The sequence below is a fragment of the Polistes dominula genome, unplaced genomic scaffold, assembly GCF_049000335.1.
Source record: "Polistes dominula isolate Pdom_NZ unplaced genomic scaffold, Pdom_raw_medaka contig_338, whole genome shotgun sequence".
Classification (NCBI taxonomy): Eukaryota; Metazoa; Arthropoda; class Insecta; order Hymenoptera; family Vespidae; genus Polistes; species Polistes dominula.
In genome coordinates, this window is record NW_028301083.1 from 79,141 (window position 1) to 92,597 (window position 13,457).

The window sequence follows — 13,457 nt, forward strand, 5'->3', positions numbered from 1 at the left end:
TTCCCACGTTAAATACACCGTTCGTTAACACAGATATCTATATTTTATATATTTAAATAAAGTTAAAGAGAAATAGTGTTTATTTTAGAATATCTTAAATAGAGTAAAATTTTGAATTAATGAGGTTAGATCTACACGTCAATAATATTAGACGCAACATTAACTTACATTGATATTTATAAATAGTAATTAAAAATTAAACAATCAAATTTTACAATATATTTATTCTTTTCAATGTTATATTATTGAAAATTTGTATAGGTTACATCTACTGAGAATAATATCGTAGAATTTGTCATCTCTTTTTTTCATAGACGTTACTTACGTATAGTCTAGATTTGAATATCAGATGTCAATCAATTTACTGTTTGTAGGGACCAACGAAAAGTTCCTAGCATCTAGTGGCGTGAGCAGTGACAGCTTGCGGTAACATCTAAAACTAGTATCGATTTAGTGAGAATAAATATTATTGTGTATCATCGTTATTAACCGTACATTAGTGTTATGTGCTATCACGAAGAAGAAAAATAAAACTTGAGTGTGCATAGAAAGAAAAAAAACAAACGACACTACCTATGTAAATTTTCTAGTAAACATATATATATTTATATATACATGTATGTTGATGCATGGATATGTATTGTAGGTTAGATTTATCATAAATTCTAGACACATAACATATAACAATTTTTTAATAATAATTTTAATCAAATAATCGTTATACAGAGTGATATCGTGATTATTAGAAATTATTGTTATTAGCACTGTTATTAGTAGTTCGGTCGGAAATAACATGTTATATCATGGTACTTACTGTGCTTGTTTTGATATCATTTAACAGATAGTATAAAAAGTAATAGGTTTATTTGGTAAAATTTCAGGTGTCTTTGAATAATGAAAAGAAAATTAACAAAAAATTGTCTCTATATACGTTAAAACAATTTTGAAACCATTGAATACCTAATAAAAACTTTTTCTATCAGACTGTTAATATTAAAATAATCTCTACTGGTAACGATTAGTTAATCACTCTGTATACATATTTATTACATATTCATTAATTATTAAAATTTTCTGGTAATGTTTAAATAAATGCCATCCTCTTTTAATTTCAGATTATAATTTTCCTATTTAATGCTTTTTTTGTAACATTTTTAGAATTGCTTAAACTAAAAAAACATGGCAGAAAACTTTGAAAGAGATATTCCAACAATGTACACAAACGAAGAACCAAAAAAAGCTGGTCAGCCACTTTCTGATTTCCTTTTACAATTAGAAGATTATACGCCAACGGTATTGAAAATTTTAAACAATTTATTTTTTATATATTATTTAATCTATTTTATTATTAATTATTTATTATTCTAGGTACCTGATGCTATTAGTGAACATTATTTGCACACTGCTGGCTTTAATTCTACTGATCCTAAAATGTAAATATACAAATTTTACTAGATAAAAAAATGCCAATAATATATTGTATATTAAAAAAAAAAAGCTAATAACAATATCGTTAACCATTAATGTTAAATTACAGAGTGCGTTTAGTATCATTAGCTGCTCAAAAATTCGTATCGGAAATTGCAAATGACGCTCTTCAACATGGTAAAACACGTGGTGCTAATCAAAACACAAAAACAAAAGGAAAGGATAGACGTTATATGCTTACTATGGAAGATCTGACTCCTGCAGTTGCAGAATATGGCATTATAATTAAAAAACCACATTACTTTGTTTAACCAATTTGCATCATGACTCTACTTAAATTACTGTGTTCAGACATCAGTGTCATTCAACGGGTCAGGTTGACTCGTATCACAGTTTTGTTATTTTCGTTAACTTCTACAGTACAAGTGTTCTACAGTACATGGTTAACTTTTATAAAAAATGACTTCGGGATAGCTCACGAAGTTTATTTGACATGGTATTTTATCAAATGATCGATGCATAAGGTTGCATCGCAAACATTATTCTTACAAAAACTGTTTCTATTTAAACAATAGTATATTACTCACCTAGGGAGATAAAGTAAGAAATGTCTTAGAGTACATGTAATTGTTGTCCGAGGCGAAGCCGAGGTAACATCAAAAAAATTTTTAAACTGTATTTCTATAAGATTTTCAAATTTTGACTTTAAAATGTTGATTTCCAAAAAACACGTACTGATCGATTTTCTTGAAAATTTTTTCTAAAAAACTGTCAATTATCCCCCAACTTTTAAGCCTAGTCCCTTAATAGGCAATCGATGGGATCCATTTTTTTCCGATTTTTCAAAATTTCAAATTCCAACTTTTTGTAATAAAAAATTTCTAAAAAAATTCTATGCTCAGGATTTACCATAAATAACTTACTGACACAGTTTTCATCATAATTATTAAATTTTATTTACACTAAACGATTATTATTATTTCACATTTATTTCCTTACACGTTTAAATATTTTATAAATACGAGATTCACTGGATGATGAAAATTCTTTAAATCGCAAAGTATCTTTTCCGTCTGGAATGACACAATGATATTTCTGCGTCCCTGTGATTGTTTTTGCTTTTGTATATCGTTGATCTAATAAAAGTTTAGCCTGATCATACTTTTCATTTGAAAAAAATTCAATATTCATATTTGGTAAAGAATTTGGTTTTTCCGCCCATTCAAATAGTTCGACAGGAGTTAAAATTTGTTGGTCATACGGAAGTTGAAGACTTGATCATGCTGCCATCCTTTTGAAAGTCCCTCCAGCTCCATCACAAGGTCCTTTCCCATGTGCGGTTGCAAAGTAATGCCATTCAGCTTTAATTCCAAAGTCTTCTTCATGATAATATAATAAATAAATGTGAAATAATAATAATCGTTTAGTGTAAATAAAATTTAAAAATTATGATGAAAACTGTGTCAGTAAGTTATTTATGGTAAATCCTGAGCATAGAATTTTTTTAGAAATTTTTTATTACAAAAAGTTGGAATTTGAAATTTTAAAAAATCGGAAAAAAAGGGATCCCATCGATTGCCCATTAAGGGACTAGGCTTAAAAGTTGGGGGATAATTGACAGTTTTTTAGAAAAAATTTTCAAGAAAATCGATCAGTACGTGTTTTTTGAAAATCAACATTTTAAAGTCAAAATTTGAAAATCTTATAGAAATACAGGTAAAAAATTTTTTTTGATTTTATATCCTAAAAGTGTGTTTAAAAACAAAAATTTTCAAAAAAAAAAAACGTCCCGATTGGCCCATTTTTCGCAAAGTTACAGACATTTGAAAAAAAGAAAAGCGATTTTTTCAAAAATTGATATCTCGAAAACGGCTGGGCAAAAAAAATTGAAAAAAATCATGGAGGTCTTTTTCAATGGGTACTATAACATAAAAAATTTTCAAAAAAATCGGACATGCAAAAGCAGAATGCTATCCGATTTGGCGTGGAATGCCCCATATATAACAAAATATTTTTCTGGCGCTACAATAAAAACCCGCTCCCCGCTTTTCTATTTAAAAAGTTTTATTTAGCTTTATACATTTTAAGCACATTTTTTACAAATTACAGCATTTTGTATTGCAAATTTTCCACTTACGTATTTTTTACATTTTATACAAATTTTGTTGTTTGTCTTATTGACTTTACAATATCTTATTTGATAAGATTTCCGTCCAGAAGAATCTGTAGCTGTGTTTATTATTGTTTTTGATGAACATTCTTTGCTTAGCTTTCTCTCCTTCTGATATTCGGTCCCAAGCTCTTCTGCCAATTGAAATAAAAATTCTTGCCTCGATATTTCTTCTATATCACACGTCGTTTCTTTATATAAAATCCAAGCATTTATTCCGGCTAAATCTAAGATATTGAAAAATACCTGTAAAGGCCATCTTTGACATTTAGATTTTACACTATATTTTCTGGCCATTTGATCGGTTACATCTATACCGAATTTTGTGCTATTGTAAAATCTAATTGTCTCTGGTATATGGGTGTCACTTTTTTCAATTTCAACGGATGAATGCATTGAACTAAGTATCAATACTTCTTTATTGGGTTAGGTTTATAAATTGAAAGAATAAAATCATTCGATTTGTATAATATTGTTGAGAAGTGTGTCATGTTATCCTTTGCCTATCTCGCTAGTTTTGGTAGTTCTCTTTTATTTCTGCGGATAGTTCCAACAAGCGTAGTTTTTTTTTGCAAGAAGTTTACTCGCTAATGAGGCGCTTGTAGAAAAATTGTCAGTTGTTATATTTCTCCCGTTGCCCGTATACAGTTCTGCTAATTTCAAAGTTACAAACTTCCCAAGTGGGACCGATGATTCTCTCCCTTCATCTTTCCTCAAATATGGAAAGCCGTTTACTATATACTTACTACTTACATCGGAAGAGCTAACCAGAATTTTATGCCAAATTTGTTCGGTTTGTTGGGCATGTATTGAGTAAATCTACAAGCAAGATATGCTCCTGGTTTATAACAGTTTTGACTGTTTTCGATAAATTTGTATCAAACTTCAGAAATCAAAGCGAATTTATTGTTTTGTAAGCGTTGGCTTCGTTGATATTTGTTATCAAACCGAATAAATCTCATGATTTCTGTGGAGTCATTCAGATTCTTAGTTGTCGAGAAAAATGACAGACCCCATTTCTTGTTCCATAATTGTCTACACTGTATATCCACAATTACATTGTACACTCGTAAAACAATTTCAGGTGTGCGTTTTCCGAAAAATATAGTCGTATATATTATGAATTGTTTAAGTGGTCAAATGACCGCTCGTGGTAGACTAGACATGGTATACATTTTTTTTCGGAAAGTAAACAATAAAGAAAGTTATGAATATTGAAAAATGGGTTGTATGTATATTATAGGAAATGTCAATAAGCTACATGGTGATACAGTAAAGTTGTATATGAGAAATTCTAAACGAAATTTCAAAAACTCTCATTTGACCGCGTATTGTAGGTATAGTGATAATACAGCCTTAGAACTAAGTAAAGTATTGTAGTAATATTTAATTTATATGAATTTATTGACATCGAGAAGAACATATATTTGCAAGAAAATAAAAATTCATTTTTTATAATTTTCTAAAGTGTGATAAATTTTAAAGTAATTTCCAATATGTATTGTAGGCTGATTTGTGCACATTTTACAATAGTAAGTTGTTCGATGTCTTCTCTACCTAGTGTTTTAAATAGAACAAGTAATATAATTTCGTTATCATTCTCCTACATTGGAAATATGTTGTTTATTATTTAGTCTATTGTCTGACAAAGAAGTGGATGGATATGTTTTAAATTTTGGAGAGAAAATCACCTCTCGACTGATTTATAAGTTTTTTGACAAATTTTTAATGTGTCACTTTTTTGTTTTTGTGTTTGTTTTTTCCTTTCTTTTGAGGTTCGGTAAATTATGTAAGAATAATAATAACACATTTTCAATTCTCAAAAAAAAAAAATGTTTCTCCATTTCAATAATTCCTGCATAAAACAATACGTCGAATTGATCCGCATGATCCAAACCATCCATATGCATAATATTATGTAATCTAATTGTAAGTTTATAATGGTCATGAATCTCTTCGAAAAACATTCAATGATATTCTTGATATTAATATAGCCATCACGTTTGAAATTCCATCCTGCTTGCAAGAATTTTGGAAGATGATAGTTTCTAGAGCTATGTTACCCTTTCTTCGAAGTCATACCAGTGCCCTTTGGTGGGGAAAGACTTATAAGTAGCGGGTGAAGACTATTACAATTAGTTGATCCAAGTTCAGTAATTTCAGTAAGTTAATCCGTACTCAGATTTTTTATGCGGATTCAGATTCTGTCAGTTGATTCAATTGTTATAAGCAAATTCAGCTAGTTAGTAAGAATCAGAGGTTATTATTCGTAAAGAAGAGAGTAGAGCAAATAAGTGGAATAAGGGCTAAGCACTATGCTGATTCTCTGTATAACGATTATTTAAATATGTCTTTAATTAGTTACAATTGAAACGTGTTTTTTTCTGGATCAACTCTTTCCACTATTACAACGTGGAAGTCGAAAGGGATTCTTAAAATTCCCTTTCCTAATAGAGTGAGAAAGCACGTACACGAGTGCACAATATGGAAATGAGAATTAGCCTACGACTGTACAGTACTACCACATAGCCTGCAAAAAGAAATATTTCTATTACTTCACATCTATTCATCTTAAATAATTAAATTCATTATAAATATGAAGGGTTGAAATTATTTTGTTGCTTTTTAATACGTCCACTAATTATATATTATTTACGGTTGAGACTCCCAATATCTATAACTTAAAAAATAACTTAAGGGGGTCATCCCATGTGACGGCCTGTTTTTTAGGATTTTTTTTCTACGACCAGTAAATAGATAGAGCTTTAAGTTTATTATCATTTATTAACATATATTTCGACAGTATAAATATAAATTTTAAGCTAAAAATATTGTGTAGAACTTGAGTTACAGCGTTCTGAACACCCCCGCCTCGAAAAAATGAGCTCGCACTTCCTCCACGATTCCGGCTGATTGGCTTATCTGAAACGAAAAAAAAAACGGCGTTCTAATCTGTAAGCCTAAATGCACGGAATGGACTATTATCAAATGAATATACAAAAAATTGGACTTTTGGTAGACATTTGAAATAAAAGTTGCGAATTTTGCGTTTTTTTTTGCTATAAAAAAATCGAAATTTTGGAAATTTTCGATTGATAATAGTTCATTCCATGCGTTTACATGTGTTGAGTGTGCCCTATAAATTTCAAGTCATTCGGTCAAGCCGTTTTTGAGATACGATGGAGGAAAGTTTGAAAAACACAGTTTGAGAAAAACGCGTTTAAAGTTTCAAGTCCATTTAAAACGATGAAAATCTCAACTTAACCTCAATCGGCGATGCCTGGTCCATAGAGTATTCCTTCCTCTTCCTCTTGAAACTCTTTTAAAGCAGATTGTTCAGCTCTTGACTCAATCCTGGCTTGTTTAACGACATCACTTACGCGTCGCTCAGAACGTGAGATTCGCTTTTCATCACGTTTCTCAACATACGTATGGGCTTCGCGGCCAATGGGGCATCCCATAACCGACATTACTTTTAAAACACCTTCAAAACCTTCATTAAAGATGATAACTGATAAGTAGCTAGCAATTTCAACAATCTTGGGGCCAGAATGAAGATGCTTAGGAGCAAAAGTCCAAATCAACGAATTCAAAGATTCGTTATTGTTTTGTGTCTCTGCTCCTAAACAACGAATTAATAATTCGTCTTTCGATAAATCTTCGAAAACCGATTTGATAGCTACTTGTACTTCTGGTATTAGAGGTGGTTTATCGTGATGAAATTGGTCGAGGTCGTTCTTAGCTTCTGCCTTACGCCATTTACACCAACTGTCTTCGCCTTCTGGACAAAATTGATGTTGAGGGTTTTCATCTGAAGAACATTTGTGATAATACGTTGCCCAAACTTCCTTTTTCATATCTTCAAGCGAATATGGATGACGTCGAATAGCTAATCCGTAGAATTTCGTTGTTTCTTGAATAACTTTATCAGTAAGTTTACCTGGTCCTTTTCCACCGATTCCTGTATTTGTTTTATCCTTTTTAACAGCCCGAAGTCGTGTTCCCATTCTCTTTTCTACGTATATATGTATAAAAGGGGGGCCAGGTATAAAGTTGACGGTACACAATAGGCCCGGACCCCAACTGCCAACTCAGCGCTCCGAACAGCTCTTTCTTCTACCTGCTGTATCTTTAAAACGACTTCGAATTTTCAAAAATCACTTTACTACCGTATTCTAGACATGTTAAGAAAGCAATTTATGAAAAAAAAAAAAAAATCGATTTTTTGAGCCCATCACATGGGATGACCCCCTTAAAAGGTAAACCTTTTGCAGTACCCATCACATGTGTTTTTAGACCTTTAATAATAATTAATTACTTTAGAAAATGTATATCTTGAATTCACATCAAAAGACCAATTTTCAAAAACTCTTTGCTGACTTTCAATATTTCATTAATTTGTAAAAATTGTAAATTTATGGCATAATTTATTTCTTTATTAAGGAATTTACTGAGGTTTTTGTACTACTTTAAAACTTCTTATAATTGTTTTTATTTGAATTCTCCATCAAATGTAACTTATTGTCACATAACATTTTTCTCCCGATGTGTTTAATCGATAAATTTTTTAATAAAGAGTTGTGGTCGTGGTTGTAACTGTAAATTAACCCATTTACATCATTGCGCTGAATATTCCGCGAGCCGCGACTGTCTACTATCATCGAGTGCAGAATAATCCGCATAAGAAGAATTGATTTTTCAATCTGTGAGCATTTGACAGGTGATACCGGGTCAGTCGTAAGTTTAATGTCTCGCATGTTTGAATAAGGAAGACTAATTCTAGTTATGATGTAAATGGGTCAAGATAATGAAGACGACCTTAAATTTTTTTCTATGCTGTCTGGGATACTTGGCTATTAGTGAAAACGTAATTAATAAATTTGTTGAGAAGTCATAAGGGGGTTGTGTAGCAAGTTGAGCTGTAAACCAAGCTCACATCGAGATCATGAAAATAAAAACTGTAACTTTAGTTAGTATTTTGTTTTCTTATTATATGTCCAGTTAATTTGAATTTTTCTCAAAATTTATAAGCAATAGTTAGCTTCTATTATCCGATGAGTATGCTGGAATGTTCTTGAATATTGAAATAGTCAGAATAATTGTATTAGCAAGAACTATTTCAAGAAATTTTAACATTAAATACAATAGTTTTTCAGAATTATTTCTTGTCTGATAGAAACCGAATCTTCTTTATAATCAAGAATAAAAAGAGAATCAAAATTTCTTTGACTTGGCATTAAATTGGTACTACTCGATACCATTTCTACAATTGGACCTAAAATATACAAATTATATTAATTTCAATAGTAGTTTGCTTTCTTTTGAAGTGAAAACTTCTGTAGAATGGGGTGATTTGAAAAAATGAAACACGCTGTGGCGAACGGTGGCATAACGCGGCGATGAAACGCATAGAGAAGAGAAAAAGAGACAATCGTATAGGACTGAGCCTGCGAGAGAATGAGACAGGATATAGCTATACAATTTTACCTATTCTCGGTCTCCTCTTTATGCTCTGCTTCGTAGTTATCGTTCGTAGTTATCTAAATCTGTTTGTAGGTAGGAGTGATAGAAGGGTAGAAGAATAAACAGAGATAAGCACGTAGGTAGGCGACAAAAGAATAAGGTACAGATGAACCGACGGTCGAAATAAAGCAAGAAGGTGTATGGTCTGCTTTGTAAGTTGTATAAGTGTGTAAGTTTGTGTGAGTCTGGAAGGCTCTCGAACGATACCGATGCTTTGTTTATTGCATCAGACCTGACGTTTTGGAAAATTTGAGAACCGCGAGTTGATGGATATGGATTGATATAAAGGAGCGGGTATTGAGTCGTCATGAAAAGTCGCCAGTCGCCAGTGGTCATCAGCCATTGTTCGTCGTCATTCAGTTGAAAAAGTACAGTTGCGTATATCGGTTGTTATCATAAGATTGTGAAGCCTTTATTGTATCTTTTCTAATACCTATTTTAAATATAGTTTATTAAGAGGATTAAACTAGGTATGAGTTAACCTCGCACCTTTACACTAAACTCAATCTTACATGTATATATATATTTGTTTCTATCTATGGCTATCGCATTCGGCATTCTATCTTAATTAATAGAATTTGGAAAATGATAGTATCTCTCAGCTACCCCCAACCCAAGATCATACCGGTGCTCTTTGATATATATAGTAACAATATTATAATAAATAAATCCTACGATTAGCTTACTTCTGATACTGTGCATTCGTCTCAAAATTTTTTTTTTAAGGTTTCATTTCTAACTTGTGTGATCTGCACACATGTTTATTTCTAGAATATGTTGTATTAATTTTATATGTAAAATAATAAAAAAATGCTATATTATAATAACAAGCAGTGTTTTTTACTTTAAAAATTAAATTGTTTATGTCTTATTTGTTATTACTTAAAGATGGGTTGTTAGGAGAAGCAGAGCGTCTTCACAGTAAATATTAAATGAAAATTTGAGATTAAATACATTTTTAATAATTATTAATATTAAATAATAATGTGTTTCTTTTATAACGATGCTTAACACTAGAACTACCAACAGTTGTTATATACCTATTTCTATTAAATTTTGACCGGTGGGATAAATATCAACTAAATAGTTGGCAAAATATAAAAATTTAAAGAGAAAAGTTTTAAAGAAAATAAAATATATTTTATTCTAATATTACAAGTACATATTATATACATCTATTTACATAAAAGGTAGTACTATTATTTGTTTATTATTTAGGCTTAGTTATTATTTGAATCACCACAATTTTTACATAAAGACATTTTTTTCAATCTGTATTTACAACAAACATATTTTTACAGTGAGCACATACATATATACTCATAATTTTATTTTCACTACAAAAAGCATTGGCAAGTTTTTCGTTCAGATGGATCTTTATACCCTGCGCTAAATTCTTCTGCTAATGAAAACAAAAAACTTTTTTTCGATATATTTTCACCAGTCGCTTCTTTTTTCCTCCTTTTTCCAAGGATTATTACTTTCAATTTATTTTGCAAAGTGTTGATGTGAACACGTGCTTTTAAGAAATAATTTTCCTCGTGACTTTACTTAAATGGCTTTTGCCATTTTAGATTATCGCGTATTATAGTTTGTTTATTTTGGAATTCGATCTACATTGTTTTGGCTTGTGCATGTTTACATTCGATCAAAATCTTGATTCTACTCGGTGCCGATCAGCAGCTCGAACTTGCAAATACAGTAACCATTCATTGTCAGTTCGAGAGCTCAATTCGAGTTTAGATAAGCGATTATAGTTACATTTACTATTCACCTCCGGTGAGAATGAATCGACGATTCTCCTCTCATAGATGGTATAAATTTGTGAAATCATATTGGTTTTTACAGAAAAGATATTTACGACTTATATCCATTCTTCTTACTTCTTTTAATTTTCTTTTTGGATTATAATTGTAACATTTTCATTACCATTTCTCATCGGTAGGATTCGCCAACGTTTGGTTCTTTAGGCCAAGTCGGATGGAGAAGTTTGTGAGTAATTGTGAAAACCAGTAAAAATAATGTCTATTCCTTTGTAAAAATCTTATTTCAAACATCTCACAGGTTTTTTTCCTCATCTTTTATTCTCTTTTTGCGTCGCAGTTATTGTTGTCCTTCTTTCTCCGCGAGGTAAAGTTCGACTTCTACGCGTGTACATTGTTATTGATAATGCGACGTGTTTGAATTCTTTTCGCGGATTTGGAAAGATCACGGGTGCTTAACCGTTTAGTAGTTTCTCTAACAGTAGTGCTCAATTGTTCTGAAAAATATTCATTTTGTACATGAAGGTGTCTAGCGTTTCAAAATTGACATTTAAGGTACATACGCCAATAGGTGTTGACTGTTAATCCTGAAGGACTTAGTAGCGTCACCCGATTTTGCAGTTGTTAGCTCATATATTCAGCCAATTGCAACCGATCAACATTACTTACTACTGCTTTTGTTAACACATTCGATACCATGAATTCTTTCGAAAACGACTTCCGAGAGCTATTATTTTGTTCATTATATTTTTTATTTTTAACCTCTTGCACTATGCTCAAAATTCGGAACAAGCTGTGCCTAACCCATGCACTCGAATAGTTGCGAAAAGATACGAAGCGGCGTAGCCCGAGTATCGAAACTTTAGTTTTTAAATGTTATCTAGACTACAAGAATGTATTCTAAGTAGCACGTTAACTGCATTTGGAAACAAGATATAATCATACTTGGGCCGAGATTAAGAGCACGAGGACGACTTGTGATATTCATGTTTATCTCGAAAAAATGGATTACGAGTCAGACTAGTGATACTCGCGTTCGACATGAAAATGAACAACGAGCCTGATAAACATTTATATTAAAAATAGTAAGATAAAATAAAATTGTTATTTTGCCTTCGATAATGAAAAACAGAAAGTAAATGAGAAATGAAATTTTAGAAAAATGTCGAAAGTTAATAAAGTAATGCCACTCAGTAATGAAGAGGAAAATATAATTTGTAAATAGATTTTTAAGAAATAGTACATTGATTGTAAAGTAAAATTACATTAATATTCTGTAAAAATTTAAATGTTTTTAATAAATGTATTAATGGGTATATCACCCTGAAATTTTCAAAAAATCGATTTTATTTGGCATAAAAAATTGGTTAATCTTTTAAGAATATTTTAAGTTTTTAATCATAAAAAAATTCAAAGTATTACCGAAGTTATAACAATTTTAAGTTTACCTATTCAATCGTAAGAGTTCCAGTTGGGAGTGCATAGCGAGAAAAGACGGTAGGGAATCTAAATGTAGCACCTTTGTCGCTTTTGGTGATCTTAATTTGAGTGTGTGTTTGAGAATTTATTGTGCGAGGCGTACAAGAGGAAATGGGTTCGTAATTATGTAAAGTAAAAAAAGATAATGCTGATATAGGTGGTAGAGGAAAGTTAGCAGCCAAGATTATTAAGAATTAACAGTTTACTATGGTTTTGTAATTAAAAGGAGTATAAATACATCAGTTGAAACCATGAAAGATGCGATATAGACAACTTATTACAATAAAATATCTACTGATGAAAATTCACAACATGACAAGTGCCCATCAAGCGATGATATCTGGTGCTCGTATCAAAAAATGAAAGTATATAAAACTTTGAATTATTATAAACATGAAAATTTAATTCCTGTAATTGTCCAAAAAGTAATTAAAAAAAAGTTAATACTAATTTATTAGAATGTTGTTTGTGGAAGGATATACCCAAAATATCAATAAAAGTCTGAACTCTGTAATTTGGTCTATAGCTCAAAAAGTACATACAATGGGGCAAAAATTGTTGAAATTGCATCTATTCACTATAAAAAATATATTATACTAGTGTATTATATATTATGCAATTATTAAAACTTGAAATGGGCCTAAATGTACTGCAATTAGTTGAAAAATTGAATTCTCAACGAATATCTATAGCTGACATACGAGCGTAACAAGAGACTAAAGAGGCCAAAAAATTAAAAAGAGCTGTACAAAAGAAATCAGAGGACATCACAACAATAATAGAAGACCTCATGTACGGACCAGGTATCGCAAATTAAAGGTAATTTAAAAAAAAAGTGATTTAAAGATGCTTCCGTCGTACTTCTGTTTTTTTTTTGCGTTTTTCTTGAAACCACTTTTTTTCAAAACGATGTACACGATCTCTCAAGATTTACTCAATCAATTTGTTTTAAATTTACAGTTACACTTCATAAGTTTGTCTATGTATTCATTGGACCGTTTTTTTATTTTGTTTCTTGTTCAAAAGTTATTAATTTTTGAAACTCAAAATTTCAAGAAAAATTTGAAATTTTTTTTAATCGGCTGCTATTTCTA

The 13,457-nt window shown here is 30.8% G+C and overlaps 2 protein-coding genes across 5 annotated transcripts; one reads left to right on the forward strand and one right to left on the reverse strand.

The window, feature by feature from the left end:
• Positions 1-2,886, forward strand: LOC107072645 (transcription initiation factor TFIID subunit 10). 4 transcript variants are annotated; one of them, XM_015332732.2, is made up of 4 exons: positions 1-646; positions 1,159-1,293; positions 1,369-1,433; positions 1,538-2,886. In XM_015332732.2, the coding sequence occupies exons 2-4, from the start codon at positions 1,180-1,182 to the stop codon at positions 1,737-1,739; spliced, it is 381 nt and encodes a 126-aa protein (XP_015188218.1). In that variant the 5' UTR covers positions 1-646; positions 1,159-1,179; the 3' UTR covers positions 1,740-2,886. The 4 variants fall into 4 exon arrangements, with proteins under 4 accessions (XP_015188218.1, XP_015188221.1, XP_015188220.1 ...); XM_015332735.2 differs by having other exon boundaries at positions 1-617; XM_015332734.2 differs by having other exon boundaries at positions 1-577.
• A 3,476-nt stretch (positions 2,887-6,362) lies between these two features.
• LOC107071468 (uncharacterized) lies at positions 6,363-9,923 on the reverse strand. Its single transcript, XM_089176377.1, has 2 exons — positions 6,864-9,923; positions 6,363-6,520 (listed from the first exon to the last, which is right to left on the reverse strand). The coding sequence occupies exon 1, from the start codon at positions 7,603-7,605 to the stop codon at positions 6,865-6,867; it is 741 nt and encodes a 246-aa protein (XP_089032503.1). The 5' UTR covers positions 7,606-9,923; the 3' UTR covers positions 6,363-6,520; position 6,864.
• Between the last annotated feature and the right edge of the window lie 3,534 nt (positions 9,924-13,457).